At 36.9% G+C, this 15,064-nt stretch overlaps 2 protein-coding genes across 2 annotated transcripts; both read right to left on the bottom strand.

The window, feature by feature from the left end:
• Positions 1–3,210: 3,210 nt before the first annotated feature.
• On the bottom strand, positions 3,211–7,120 carry vamp8 (vesicle-associated membrane protein 8 (endobrevin)). The gene is made up of 3 exons (XM_016539036.1): positions 6,940–7,120; positions 4,890–5,054; positions 3,211–4,392 (listed from the first exon to the last, which is right to left on the bottom strand). Exons 1-3 carry the CDS (start codon positions 6,964–6,966, stop codon positions 4,210–4,212), a joined length of 375 nt encoding a protein of 124 aa, XP_016394522.1. The 5' UTR covers positions 6,967–7,120; the 3' UTR covers positions 3,211–4,209.
• A 660-nt stretch (positions 7,121–7,780) lies between these two features.
• On the bottom strand, positions 7,781–14,497 carry LOC107728750 (condensin complex subunit 2-like). The gene is made up of 18 exons (XM_016539037.1): positions 14,367–14,497; positions 13,725–13,946; positions 13,550–13,640; positions 13,361–13,450; positions 13,157–13,274; positions 12,836–12,984; positions 11,110–11,299; positions 10,852–10,931; positions 10,450–10,649; positions 10,002–10,147; positions 9,780–9,886; positions 9,477–9,596; positions 9,198–9,305; positions 8,984–9,118; positions 8,761–8,871; positions 8,513–8,589; positions 8,311–8,386; positions 7,781–8,072 (listed from the first exon to the last, which is right to left on the bottom strand). Exons 2-18 carry the CDS (start codon positions 13,937–13,939, stop codon positions 8,013–8,015), a joined length of 2,073 nt encoding a protein of 690 aa, XP_016394523.1. The 5' UTR covers positions 13,940–13,946; positions 14,367–14,497; the 3' UTR covers positions 7,781–8,012.
• Positions 14,498–15,064: the final 567 nt, after the last annotated feature.

Here is a 15,064-nt window from a genome sequence, read left to right as displayed (position 1 = left end):
CTGGCTCAAATGGCTCAAAAGGGCAGTGTCTGATTTGCGAATACTACTAGCCTAATCATTGCTTTTATGATTTTAAAGAATTTAAAGAATCAGTTGAACCGATTCACATTTTTTTAAATGAGAACTGGACTGGAAAGACGTTAAAGCAGCACTATGTAACTTTTGGCGCTCTAGCGGTTAATAAGTGGCGGTAATGCAACGCTCTTGGATGCAAGCCGCCGTTAAACCTCAAAGAAGAAGAAGGAGAAGATTGTAGCCTGGTCCAAGAGGGTCTGGCTGCTCAGTCATCTGCGCTTCCTCTGCAAGTGACGTCGCTTGCAATCGACACCTGCAGTCTTCGGTACCTGCCACGTCACTTGCAATCGACACAAATAAACCGGAAATAAGTTTCCAGTCGTTCGTTCGCGTTGCCAATAAAGACGCCGTATGATGCTGTTAAATTATTTAAAGTACTTTAGAACTATAACGAGACAGAAACTTTGACCCCCAAAAGTTATTTTTTGCTGCTTGTTTATCGTAGGATTATAATATTGTACTTTAGCATTAAAGTAGGCTACGACTATTTAACATTTATACCAGCAAAACATATCATTATCAAAGCTACAAAAGAACTATCAGGTCTAAATAGCAACACAAAATTATTTTCCAAAATTATGGATAAAAAAAATAAAAATTAGGCTGATGCAAATTTAAATTTTATTTTTTTCTTTTAAGCCTGTTACAAGGAGACAGACTATTTACAACTATTAACAATTTTTATTAAGTTAAGAACAGTTCCATAACACATAAAAACAGAAGAAGGAATGTAAAGAAGCACATTATGTATTTTCTTGTTTCAGTTCGACAGAATACTTTCAGATTCATGACATCAATTACATGTTCAAGGAACAAGTTCATGTCCTTCATCTCAGTAAAGAAAAAGCTGAAAGGTTCCAGAGCAACAATTCTGTCCTCTGAAAATTCAGCCTTCTGTAATTTGTCCAAGGCCTCATCAACATCTTCATCCTCCATACAGAGTACTTTGGGCAGCTGAACAGAACCAAGCAGCACACTTGACCGTTCCAAACACCACTTGCTGGCTTCCTTTAAATCTCCCATCAATCGATTCTGTAAAATAACACAAAGAACAAGGGAGGTACAATTGTAAAAAACAAAAAGCATTAATTCAGTATTGTTCAAAAAACAAAAAGAAACAATTTTCTTTGAAACAATCTTTGAGGTCACTCACTTAAAAAAAAAACATACATATACATGTGTATGTATATATATATATATATATATATACACACATACATACATACATAAAAAAATATATAATATTAATAAATAAATAAATATATATATATATATATATATAATGTCACTCAAATGTAATAATCTGAACTGAGAAACAGGGTAGAAGCAGGACAAAATATCAAATGTGGTGTTTTACAATATGTTTCACACTACCTGTTTTGCTAATAAAAACACCACATTTAATTGTCATTCATTTTAGTTATAAAATCAGTAACGCCACAATCACTTCCACTAAACTATACAGTTGTTTACGTGTAAGCCATATAATTAACTTACGACAGCACATATACCATTCTGTTCAGTCGTTTATCTTAGTTTAGCTGTATTTAAGATAGTGACGGAGTGGTTACATGGTTGGCTAGTTAGTAGGCTATTAAGTTAATGCAATTTTTTAAACACAAACAGTGAGCAGCGAATACGTTGACAAACATAATTTTGCATATCATACTGCATAAAACGTATAATAAACACACACAGATACATATATGCACTTACAGCAATGATTCTTGAACGACTTCAGAAGTTATTCTCAATCCAACATGGCGCAGGTACCGAAGACTGCAGGTGTCGATTGCAAGTGACGTCACTTGCAGAGGAAGCGCAGATGACTGAGCAGCCAGACCCTCTTGGACCAGGCTACAATCTTCTCCGGCTATTGGACATACCTGTCCTGAGACTGTACAGTGCTGACAATGAATCACTTCCAATTAAAACTTTACTCATTTTACCAGGCTACAATAATCCAAATATAAGTACTTATAAGTGTACCGTAGCGATTCGGAATAAGACAAAAACGCAGTTTGGAAGATGAATTCATGATGTACTCGCTCATTATATACATTTAGCAAATTTTGAACACAGAAAAAGTTACATAGTGCTGCTTTAAGTATTAAGTAACAAGTTAATGGGCTGCAGGTGACAGTAATACAACTTTTTGGATGCCAACTGCCATTAAACACCAAGAAAGAAGAAGTTTCACAAATTGTGCTAATAGAAAACATACCGCAAAAATCTGGAGGGAAAAGTTGGCTGCAGATGGTGTGGGTTAAAACAAGATAAAATCACAGCTGGGGGAAAACATGTGCTGAGGCCTGGCTGTACTTGCTCTTCTCTAACCATGTAGAGATGTGTATAAGAATCTAGAGTACACAATCCTCTAACCATAAAAACACATTATTTTCCTATTGCTGTGTACACCACTTAAGTTGACATTTGGCTTTCGTATCAGCTAAGGTCAAAACTTGCTTTTTGTCCCTCTCTAGAGATGTACTGCTAATTGGTGGATATACTAAATTAATAAAATCCCATGCAATAATGTTAGAAAATGGTTTACCATTAGTGCAATAACATAACATCAAATGAGAGGAAGAAAACATGTCATACTCTGTTTTACTGAGAGATCAAATATTTATTTACAAAATATTAGGTTTCCCAGATCTTACAGGTTGTTTATGCTAGTAAGACTCAAATTCAAGGCACTTAAAAGGGTTTTTAAATTATTTGTAGTAGATGATTAAAAAATGATTCAATGTCTTGATCAATTTTTTTCTTTGATTAAATGGTTTGTTTATAATAACAGAAATGCTTAAAAACCTATTTTTACATACAGTAAAATGTTAATGGAAGCAACAAGAGATACAGCATAATAAGACTCAGCATAATACAGACATTCGAACAGTCAAGTCATTCTGACTACATATAGACATCCAATGCCTTGACCTCTCCAAAGCAAACTGCATAAAGCTACCCAGCAGACTAATTTAAGATCAACCAACAAGAACATTCAGAGAAGTGATTTCATTGGCTGAATTGAGACATGTAAAAAGTGTTAGCATTTTTCAATAAAAACTGTAAACTGAAAATTACAGTACAGACTCTAAAACAGTCCTCCTCTGTTTTCGAAACAGGAACAAGTTATGCGTCTTGGGTTTCATTAAGCTCCCACAGTGCAAGGCCAAACTTTTGATGCCGTACCCTCAAATTCTGATGACAGTACTAACTGTATGCGGTACAGTGCAAGTGTTACACTGCATGTCAAATATAATGCAGTGATTTATGAGGACACAGAAAATATCCATCATTCCTATCTAAATTTTGCTATCTAAATGACCTTGTTCAGGTGCTCTTGTTCCATTAAAAAAAGGTTAATTCATTCTATAGGACAAAAATCTGTCTCTGTTTTGAAGTTTGGGGCATTGCCAATTTTCAGTAAAGATTTAAGACAGAAAAATTAACCCAAACATCTTACAATTTTATAATTTCCTCAATTAAATGGTGTGTTTGGGTAATGCAACAGTTGTAAGAACACATTCTTGTTTGACCTTATACAAATAACATAATTGTAGGCAAAAGCACAAAGACAGTGACCCATCAAATACAAAAGAGACACTTGAAGATCTAAAAGTATTCCATAATTACAAGTAACATCTTATGTAATCTAATATAACAGTCTTAAATATACTTCATAATTCAATAGATAGAACTTTAACCCATTACCTTCACTGGATCAATGCCAGTATATGACTATTTCAAGGGTCCCTTGATTATGAACAATATTGCAAGTACTTTTACAGTTGTGGCATTTTATCAGGCTTTAGAGAACCATAAAGACAGCTGAAGTGGCCACTAGATTGACCTTTCAGGAGGAGAGAAGTATGAAAATAGACAGCAATGTGTCTATAGACTTTTTAAAATCCTCCACTTCAAGGTTTCGAAGCTGTCATTATGGAAGCTACTCATTAAAAGGTGGTGTGATACCATGAGATATGAAGGTACATGAGCAAAATGTGCAAATAAAAGGTATGTGTGTGTAGGATGTGTGTGAATTCCTGGAGTTATGACTTGTGTTGGTGTGTGGACATGGTTGCATATATCTGTATGTGTATGTGTGAGCGTTTGTAACTGATAGAAATCTTATGGTGGTCTCACAGTGGGAGGTTTGGGTGCAGGTGCACTGGTCGGGATCACACCAGTAGCAAGGAATATGACAATCAGTACAATGATGAGGACTATCACAACAATAACCACAATCAGCTTCACGTTCTTCCACCAGTAGGCACGAGCAACCTTCTGAGAGGTGTGCTTGAAGTTCTGGGCCTAAGAAGCAGGAAAAAAGACCAGTACAATGTCAACTAGTGTGGGACTCACTATGGCTGCATACATTACCCTATCAGTTAAAAGTTTGGGGAAAGTAACATTCAGCAAGTTAAATTGATCACAACATACAGTAAAGTATAATGTTACAAAAGATTTCGAATAAATGCTGTTCTTTTGAACTTTCTATTCATTATAAATGGAAGCGCAACTATTTTTAACAATGATAAGTATCCTAATGTTTCTCGAGCACCAAATCAGTATATTAGAATGATTTCTGAAGGATCATGTGACACTGAAGACTGGAGTAATGAATGCTGAAAATTCAGCTTTGCCATTAAATAATTATTTACTTTATAAAATATACTGTATATTACAATAGAAAACATTTATTTTATCAAATAAATGCAGCTTTGGTGAACACAAGAGTTTTACAAAAACAGTGTGCTGGGATTACAGCTGTAATATGTGATTCAATGTTTTTGTACTGAAAGACACACCCCAGCTTGCAGGTCTTCAGATTTGTCCATCAGATCATCCAGTCTTTCTCCACGGGCCAGGATCCGATCTACATTCTGGGTCATAATATCCTTGACCCCATCCACTTGAGACTGCAGAGATTTAACTGGATCCACCTCCTGTGAAGACTCTCCTTCTCTTGGCTCCTGCATTGAGAGGAATTAAAAATCAAAATGGCTCCACGCATACATAGTTATGAAAATCTGGAAAGTTTGTAAAAAGTTCTGTTGTGCAAAAGCCCATAAACATAAGTTATAAAGTGCATAAAATTACTTACCCTGTTATATCCATCCAAATACCAAAGTTCAAATTTTTTTTGATATTTATTTATCTAGGGAATCCAGAGATTTGTAATACACTGGTTTTGTTGAGGTTGATCAATAAAACTAAGACTAGTTCTCAAATAAGTAATGAACGATTTTATTGACAGCAGTGGTTCTTGAGGCAAAGTTGTTGGGTATGACGAGGAGATCTAAAATATGATATAAATAATGTGTGTATGTGTGAAACACTGCATAATATACACTTATTTACATACACATAAAAAAGTGTGCATTAACATCAAAACCTCGTCTTTGTATGATTTTTACATGCATATGAATATACGGAGAGCTAAATTTAATAATTCTGATATAAGAAAATTAATGATTTATGCTATTAAAAACATTCAGTAATTACTGTTACACAGTGCTGTCCATTTCTATATTCAATAAAATAATTAATCTCAAAAAAGAACTACGATACATTCTATGAAAAACAGTGCTCAGTAATGCCTGAGATCACACCAACGATATTGACAACAGCGATGCAACAAGATAGCTTTACCACATTCACACATCGAAACACCAATAAAGTACTGTAATAATAACCATCTTTTGCATTGTTCATTTTGTCATTTGGGTACTCAGGACAGTAAATTATGTTTTTTTAGCCACATTAAACACCATTAAGTTCTCTCGCACAGCTGAAACTTCATAAACAAAAGGTGTTACCAAGAAACCAAAAGCAATGCTGTGTCACTACCTGTCCTACCCATAGACTGTATAAAAACAGGTCTTACCCTTTCTATTCAAGTCACTGGCTGGTGTCACAAGGCCTTCAAATAGCAGAAAGCTTAGGTAACATCAGATACTGACCGCCTGAAGTACATTATTGTGGCAAAATGGGGCCGTGTGGTATCTATAACTATAATATGGTGGCAACCACATAATAAAAAGTAAAAATGTATCCATCTAGTTATCCATCTTCCTTAAAGTCCCTCTAATACCAGCATCCCAATGTTTTCAAGAACAAACATCACGATTTTAAACGTCCAGTCGAACGTTATTTTAACCACAGTCTCACATAAAAAAACAGAAATGATGTCTTGTATTGTGGTACTTTTGAAATTATTAAAAAAAAAATGTTTGACTGTTGATCAACTTCATTTGAAGCAACCCAGCATGCGGATCTCACACTTATGGTTCAATTCAACTGTCAAAGGGGACGTGTGATGTGATCAGCAAATTTATAAACTGTAGTAACAACATGTCTAAATTAAGTAACCATTTAAAATTAATTAACCATTAACTAACCAACAGTCGGTTGTGCCTTGTAAACCGGTTATGCTTCACAGCTCAAGGTAAAGTCAATCCATCTGTGTAAACAAATCTGTACAAGAATGTTGCCATGCAAACTGGACGAAGCTTAAGTATAAAAGTATCATCTAAACAGCATATTTGTTTTAGAAATCCTAACCAAAGTAGCGACGTTAACCCTCAACAGGAAAGCAGAAACTAAGTAGGCTATAACTTGAAAAACGAGCTTCGCCCTGTTTTGAGTGCGCCAACCCACATCAACCGGTAAAACTAAAATGTAAAAAAATATATATCAACCTGCTCGAGCGTAAACTTTTCTACAACTAAAAAATAATATGATATACATGGACACAGATAGGAACTGGATTTACACAGCAGGTTAGTTAGTTTTAAATTCAATACGCGATGCAACAACAAGCACCTGCTGCTGACTATCGTTAATTTCGTAACTTACCGTACTATTTGGATCAGCCAACCCCATGATTTCACTGTTTGGTGTTTTAATTTACTCCACGGGGTGGGGGAAATGTTACGCTTTATCCTTTAAAGTTAAAATGTTTGTAACTGTTTCTTCGAATGACCGACAGATGTAAACCGCGTCAACACTTCCTGGTCTCTAATTCAGTCTTTTCCTCCAGCGAATGAGTTGGCTTTGGTCCACCTATGTAGCGCCACTTCCCATAACATCCTCAAGAGGGCGCTGGATTGGTGACGCATAAACACCTGTAAGGAGAGAGCGCAGAGACTCTTATCAAGCCATCAACATTTCGGCACTGCAGGTATGACAAGATTGTTCTCGGAAGGCCAGACAGGCCAGTGAGTCACTGACTTTTCTAAAAATGCTAATGTGATTTTTTTTTCAGTGTTCTTTGTCATGAAAGTTTGTTTTCAAAGTAGTGTAGTCTTAACATTATTAAGGTAAAACGATTAGACTCCTATGAACGAAACTAAACTCTTTTCTTCCACCAGTAATAATTGGCTCCACCTAAATGCCTCAAGCATTACATGTATTTATCTCGAGCACCATACCATTCCAAAATGACAACACTACACATAAAACAATACATATAAAGAATTATACAACAATACTTTGATAACTTTTATTTTTCAAAATCACATGTAGAACATACATCTAAAAGAAACCTTAAGTTGAAGTTTTACAATTTAAATAAAACATTTAAAAAAAATAGACACTGACAACAGTAACTTCATATTTACAATTACTGAAGCAGCTAAAACAAGTTATTAAAACAGGCCAATCTTCAAAGCAATCATTATTCATGCTGCACCCTGCGTTTTTTTTTTCCTTTCCTGGTACATGCTTTTGACAACTTTCAGTTTCACTCAGAAAAAAAATTCTGTGCTAGTTCCCTGTACAACTTTTTTTAACATGATCCTGACATCATCCTTCTCTTGACTATACTGTTTTGGCCACACATAGGTATTTTACATGACATGAAGAACATAAGAATCTGCATTTACATTTTGATACAAAAAGATTTTTGTATGAAAGATCTGTATCAGTTTTCAGTGGCCTTGTTTAATGATGATATCGGTCATGCAGTCAATCTTGTGCAGCTCCAAGTTCTGTTGATGGAAAGAAGAGCTTTTAGATTTACAGCAATCAAATGTTGTGATAATTCAGGAGATCACAAATACGTAAAACATGTTTCCTCATGTAAGCTACAAAACATTCAATGCATAATAATGCAAGACACATAATTATAAACAATAGACAACATGCTAATATTAAATCAACACTGAAGTTTAAACAGACCTCCATCTACATTAGTTTTTGAAATCATATATAGCAGAAAGTACCCACTTTCTCATTAGCCAAGTGCAGAAGTGCCACAAAAGCCAAAGGAACTGAGAGATTGGTAGCCATGGTGGAGGGAAGCCTGGAAAAGAGAAAAGAGAAATGTATGTACAGAACACGGAAGAAAAATGTAGATCCTTAGATAGTATTTCTTCCATGAGCAGGAACAGTGAAAAGATACATAGTGCCAAGTTTTGAAAAACTGTACCTTTGTACAAGATTCCTGACAGACTGGCTGAATGATTTTTCTCCAGGTACTTCTGTCGTGTCCTCACTGTCCACCTGCTAGAAATGGTCATTTAAGTATGTCACTTAAAAAAAATATATATAAATCAACTAGTCACAAGAAATGTGCAATAATTAAGAAAAAAGGGTAACTTCTAAACTGAACTAAAAACACACTGAAAAATAAAAATAAAAGAGCTTTACTAAGCTCAGAAAGGTACAATTACAAACCTTTGCTGGTTTTTCAGGACTCTCTGTTAGGAGACCCCACAAAGTGGTCTTCAGCTTCTTCATGTCCATCTTCTTGGCCATCTTGGCATAGTTTATCTCAATAGTGTTTACCTACAGCAAATAACAAATACAGTTCATTCATGCATTATCCACCCAAAACAACTGAAATAATAATAACTCTGTAGTGTAGTGTAGTAGCCCAACATCTCTACTCTCATCTTACCTTGTGAGGCTCAGGGACGAGACAGTCCTCTCCGTATGTAGAGATGTCACCTGTGTCCAGAGAGAAAGGGGTCGGTTGGTCTGTTTGGGATTCATCGGATCCTCCAAAGCCTTCAGCATCCTCACTGTCCCCTTCCTGTTCACAGAAAACACTAACTGTTAAAGAGACCATCTTCATGACTACCTATGACATTTAACAGTACTGTGTGGTGTACCTGAAGACCAGGACAGAAGTTGGCGGTGTCTTTGGCGTTGTTGTAATCATACTCTCCTATGTCCTCACCCAGCTCTCCCGATAATCTCTTCTTTCCTTCTGCACTGAGCTGGAGTAAGAAAATAATCATAGCCATATTTAAAAGATGAATAAAATGAACCAATCTGGCAGTCAATCTCCTGTGCAGCATTTTTCTAATGTTGTTTTAGATTTGCCACAACTGATATTCTGAAGTGTACACAGCAATGCAGACAGGAATATTAAACATTCATGAACTTACTGTGTTGGAGGGTTTGAGGCTGAGCTGTGACAGATTACTGGGTGGATATTGGAAGTCTGCTGGAAGCGTGGTTTTCTTATTGCTGCTGTTCAAAGCTGATTTACTAATAGTGGTAGTTGCCTGGAAATAACAAGCATATCATTGTCAGTTTGTCGCCAAGTAATCTGCTGCTTACTTTTAAAAGCTTTAACAGTTTTTGCTAGAGGGATTAAATAGCATTGTATGAATCGCTGTTATAAAGCTTTTGTCTATTAGGGAAGTCATGAAAATACATAATATGAGAATTAGCAAATGCAAACGTACTCTAGTTGTCCGAAAGTAATTATGAAAGTTGATATCTCCTTTAAAGTCAATTACGAGAGGATTCTTTGGTGCTCGCTTCCGAGGTTCTTTGTCTGGTTTGTGATCCTCTAGACAGGATAAATTAGAAATTGGGTCAAAAATGGCACAAAGAAAGCAAGAAATTAAGAAAGTGATAAAATCAACACTATGATTTATACACTCATAGGCTAATCTATGACTTACGCCTATGTCCAGGTTTGAAGAGCCAGTAACCAGGCCCAACCCAGGTGGCCATGGTCCTGGGACTGAAGTACGAATACTCTCTGGGCTGATCAGACAACTGCTGACACATGGTGGCAATATCCACCTTGCCAATAGGAATAACGCCTCTGTTAATAACAAAAATACACCTCAGTGAATAGACATGACATAAAACAGCACAGAGGAAATTCTGATGCAAATAAATGGGTTATTCTGAATAGTCAGAGATATAAAATACAACATGACAATGTAGCAGCTAAGGTCAGGTCAAGCTTAGGTTTGACAGTCTTCGGAATTATGTCTAAAATAACTGAAAATGTACAATATTGAGCCGCAACTATTCACTCATTGTGAACAGAGTGTGTAACAGTCTGTTTGCAATGCAAAAATTAGCAAACACTTTGGTGCAAAACATGTTGTAAGTACTAACCCTTTCTGAGGGCTCTTTGAATAAGTTTCTCTGTGTTCCTTAAACTCCTCACAGTCTCCCTGTCTGCCCTCTTCCACGTCTACATCAAAATTATCCCCAAAATCTGGACCCTCATCCTCATCTGGCTCAATGTCTGCATTGGCATCGAATGCATGCTCTCCCTGCTTCATCTTCTCAAGCAGCTGGTTGAGGTTTGTGGTCTATATTGACAATATGAAAGAGAGAATCACATCAATATAAAACACTTGATATCACACTTACACTACTTTAAGAATTTAATACTTTTTTTCAGCAAGGACGCATTAAATTGATCAAAAGTGAGAGTAAAGACATTCATAATGTTACAAAAAAAAAAAAAAGTCTCAGTATCAAAACAAAAAAAAAGATTCTAAAGGGTTTCACCTGCTCAGGAGTCCATCTAGTAAAGGAGAAATCCTTTAAGGATGGACAAATTGGCCTGTCCTCTAGTGACTTTAGATGACCTGGAAGAATCAAAAAGGCATGATTCCATTCACTCATGTTGTCAAACAACTCAGTGTGGTTGTAGCTCACAACACGTGCAGAAACATTTAGGCTATGAATACAGAATATTACTTAGTAAACCCAAAAGTAAACTGTCCCATGACTTTGAACAGAGTGTGATGTGCAAAGCTGATTTACCTATAAACGGTGAGGCAGGAACATGTTGATGGGGCACCTGCATAGGTGGCGGCTGTGACCTCAGCAAGGTCATATGTGAAGGAAAGCGCAGCTCACAGCGACTGTCTTCACTGAACAGCACGGAGAGGAACACTCCTGCTGTACTATTCTCATCGAAGGAAGCAGCCATGCGCTGGAACATGGGGTCAACCTGCACAAAGAATGTTTTAGGGATTCCTGTAGATTATGCCACCTTCAAAAATGCTTGGGGTCCTCACAACATAAAATTACTTAAGACATTAAAGAAACACACCCAAGAAAGTTACACTTTTCAGTATATGTTCAGTACAGGACTTCTCAACTACTTGATTGTTATCTACCTTCTTCTAACGCAAGAGTGGAAGTGGCCATTTGTAACCTGAATGTGCGAGGCATCCGCTTTTAGTTATTTTTAGCTGTACAAAACAGCAGGTTATGCTGCTCGATATTGCAAATTGGTATTTCTTATGTTATTTTAATGTACTCAAACACAATGGATTGTAGCGCAATTGTAGCTAGTGAATTACAAGTCTCAAACATTCACAGAAAACAGCTTACTTCCATGTTGCAAAATAAGGATATCGTCAAAAAAAAGTAAGCTTTATTATCGCCAAGTAATACATTAAGTTTGGTATATATTAGCTGAATAGTTTGATATATATATTATACCCAACTTTATCCGCATACATGCAGTAAAACAATATATACACTATATAGCAAATCTCAACTACCTGATTTTTATTTAGCTGCAAAATGTAACTACATTATCACCAAGCTTTTATATAAAGTTTGATACACACAAGTATGTCCAACTTTATTTGAATGCATACAGTATACTCACATTGGGCGATATTTACTATGCGGCACATCTCAACTATTTGATTGCTTGTAAACTATATTATCACCCAGCTCTAATGTGCCAAATGCAATTATGTGGTATATAAGATATTAAGATATCATAAACATTAATATCACAATTTTCTATAAAGCTGCTTTGAAACCATGTGTATTGTGAGAAGTGCCATACAAATAAATTTGACTTGTCTTATCAGTCATATTATTCACCTCACACTTCATCTCTGATTCAGAGAGATTGATGTTACTGAGGTTCTGCTCCACTGTCTTCTTCTGAGGTCTTTTCTTAATCCGTTTAGCAGCCACCTGCTCGCTCTGACCATCTTCGGTTACCTCAGCCTCCTCCTCACCATCTTGACCTGGAATGAGATGAGAATTTAGTAATACTGTGCAGGGTCCTAGGACAGAGTATGACACCATTCATCCACCAGGAAGACAACGATCACCTCTCTGACCTAAAGCAAAAAAAACCTTGTGTTTTCTACGTTCTCGTAATATTCAAGCAAACCCATGACATGAACAAATACTCACTCTCTTTTGGTTTGGTCTCAGATCCCAAGCCTCCCAGGACTCTGTAAGCATCAGCGTGGACCGCATCCACCCTCACCGCATAGATTTTTGTGCTGGCATCCAGGGTCCCCGCTGCCACCTAGATAAACCCACAAATACAGCTGCGATACCGTTTCCAATAAAGCATGTAAACTGGTGCTCAATACAAATTCAACGAGTTTCTACCTTGAAGTTGAGCTCTGATTAATATCACAATTTTCTATAAAGCTGCTTTGAAACCATGTGTATTGTGAGAAGTGCCATACAAATAAATTTGACTTGTCTTATCAGTCATATTATTCACCTCACACTTCATCTCTGATTCAGAGAGATTGATGTTACTGAGGTTCTGCTCCACTGTCTTCTTCTGAGGTCTTTTCTTAATCCGTTTAGCAGCCACCTGCTCGCTCTGACCATCTTCGGTTACCTCAGCCTCCTCCTCACCATCTTGACCTGGAATGAGATGAGAATTTAGTAATACTGTGCAGGGTCCTAGGACAGAGTATGACACCATTCATCCACCAGGAAGACAACGATCACCTCTCTGACCTAAAGCAAAAAAAACCTTGTGTTTTCTACGTTCTCGTAATATTCAAGCAAACCCATGACATGAACAAATACTCACTCTCTTTTGGTTTGGTCTCAGATCCCAAGCCTCCCAGGACTCTGTAAGCATCAGCGTGGACCGCATCCACCCTCACCGCATAGATTTTTGTGCTGGCATCCAGGGTCCCCGCTGCCACCTAGATAAACCCACAAATACAGCTGCGATACCGTTTCCAATAAAGCATGTAAACTGGTGCTCAATACAAATTCAACGAGTTTCTACCTTGAAGTTGAGCTCTGAGTCTTTCTGCTTGAGAATGTCTGCCATGTAATCAATGAGGTGTAGACCAAATGCATTCTTTGTGGTAATTTTCTGCAAAGGTAAGGCGACAAGTCATAGTCCTGCTGCATTTCAGATGCACACAAAACAGGAAAACACAGTAAAGTGCAGCGTACATAAATATCAACTCACATTTTCAGTGGAAAGCTTGATGCAGGTTGAATAATGCTCAGATATCTGTGCGGATGACATCTTAGGGACAGCAGCAGGTGTGCCTGTAAAACTATGGTAAAGAAGAAAAAAACACAAGTTTGTACTCTGTTGTCTTATTTTCATTTTGCAGCTGAACACCGGGATTTCAACCTACCTGTGGCTAACGGCCTCGTTAATGGAGGAGTCGGCCACTCCTTGAAGGTCGATGACCCTGGATCTGCGTCTTTGACGTCTCTCCTGTTCATCATTGTTTCCCTGGATATTGTCCAGCAGAGGTGTGCTGGTGGCTGACAGAGCGCCTTTGTGTCCTATTGCCGGGGAGGACCACTGTCGTGGCCGTGATGTAGTCGGGGTACTGAATGCGCTCATAACGAAACTATTAAACAATATTAGTTTGTTATATATCCATACAACACCACGGAGCGTTTTCATCAAGTGCAGTCTGCTAAATAGTACATTTGGTCTACGTCAACACGGGTTAATCCGGAGACCTCGCCATGTAAACAACGTCTAGTAACATTTATTGAGCTGCTTCAGATGAGAACGAATAGCTAACAAACATATCCACAATAGGAACGTTATATAAAATCATAAGTTTATAATCCTAGAGCTAATTTCCAAAATCTAAATTCATACAAGCAAACACTTCAGTTTCAGGATTCATTACAGCGTTTTATGAGCCCTTGTTAGCTAAGTTAGCGCTAAGCACGCTTCGGAAAACTAAACAGACTGAAATTATAAACTGGCTTTGAAAACGCACCCCAGAGGAAGTACAAACAATAAAAGTTAAAGTTACCTGCGATTATCTGACGATTTTAAGCAGTACTACTGATCCAAAGGTTCTCCATTCCGTCTGTTGAGACAACCATTTGAAAATTAGCGCCGAACGGTTACACGCGTCATCAGTGATGTCATACGTACAGGCGTAAAACATAGTAGTCTTTGCATAAAAGTGAGATTGCACGCAAAATACTTCATACTTTCATTTTATTCCACAATAACGGTCAATACAATACATATTTTATCTGATTACATAAATTTACTTATAGATTATATTTGTTTTCTTTAATTAGTATGCGTTAAAAATGTAAACATGTGAATTATAAATTAAACATATCTAAAGTAATGCCATTGAACAATGAACTTTATTTTATTTCTATAGATTTCAAGAAGGTAATATTTGAATTCAGTAGTAAATGCAACATGAGATAGCAGCATCCCACCAACCTCTGTACTGTAATATTGTATTGTTCACCGGTGTAAACTACAAAACTGGTGGATTTCTCGTTGTCCGCTAGATGGCAGTAAAATCGCAGAAAATGTCTGAAAATTCGCGTTTCTGTCCATTATTCCTAGTATTTCAACCTAATGATTAGAGTGTCAAAAAAACATTCCAATCTGACAGTCTGGTCCTGAAGGTCAGGTAGTTTCTTTGCTGAGAACATCACTATTACTCATAGAGAGTAGCCTAAGTTTTAGAGAGAAACGCATATA

This window comes from Sinocyclocheilus rhinocerous, unplaced genomic scaffold, assembly GCF_001515625.1.
Source record: "Sinocyclocheilus rhinocerous isolate Xijiao unplaced genomic scaffold, SAMN03320098_v1.1 scaffold12221, whole genome shotgun sequence".
In the NCBI taxonomy this organism is placed as follows: Eukaryota; Metazoa; Chordata; class Actinopteri; order Cypriniformes; family Cyprinidae; genus Sinocyclocheilus; species Sinocyclocheilus rhinocerous.
Note: the sequence above shows the minus strand (reverse complement) of the source record. Positions and strands in the feature narration are given on the sequence as shown.

Coding starts and splice junctions, on each gene's coding strand:
- LOC107728750 (XM_016539037.1), bottom strand. CDS start 13,939: ATGAGCGCATTCAGTACCCCGACTACATCACGGCCACGACAGTGGTCC. Junction 10,932..11,109: donor TCCTGCCTCACCGTTTATAG/GTAAATCAGCTT, acceptor TGATTCTTCCAG/GTCATCTAAAGTCACTAGAG. Junction 9,597..9,779: donor ATTACTTTCGGACAACTAGA/GTACGTTTGCAT, acceptor TGTTATTTCCAG/GCAACTACCACTATTAGTAA.
- vamp8 (XM_016539036.1), bottom strand. CDS start 6,966: ATGGGGTTGGCTGATCCAAATAGTACG. Junction 5,055..6,939: donor TGGCTGATCCAAATAGTACG/GTAAGTTACGAA, acceptor CTCTCAATGCAG/GAGCCAAGAGAAGGAGAGTC. Junction 4,393..4,889: donor CTGAAGACCTGCAAGCTGGG/GTGTGTCTTTCA, acceptor CCTGCTTCTTAG/GCCCAGAACTTCAAGCACAC.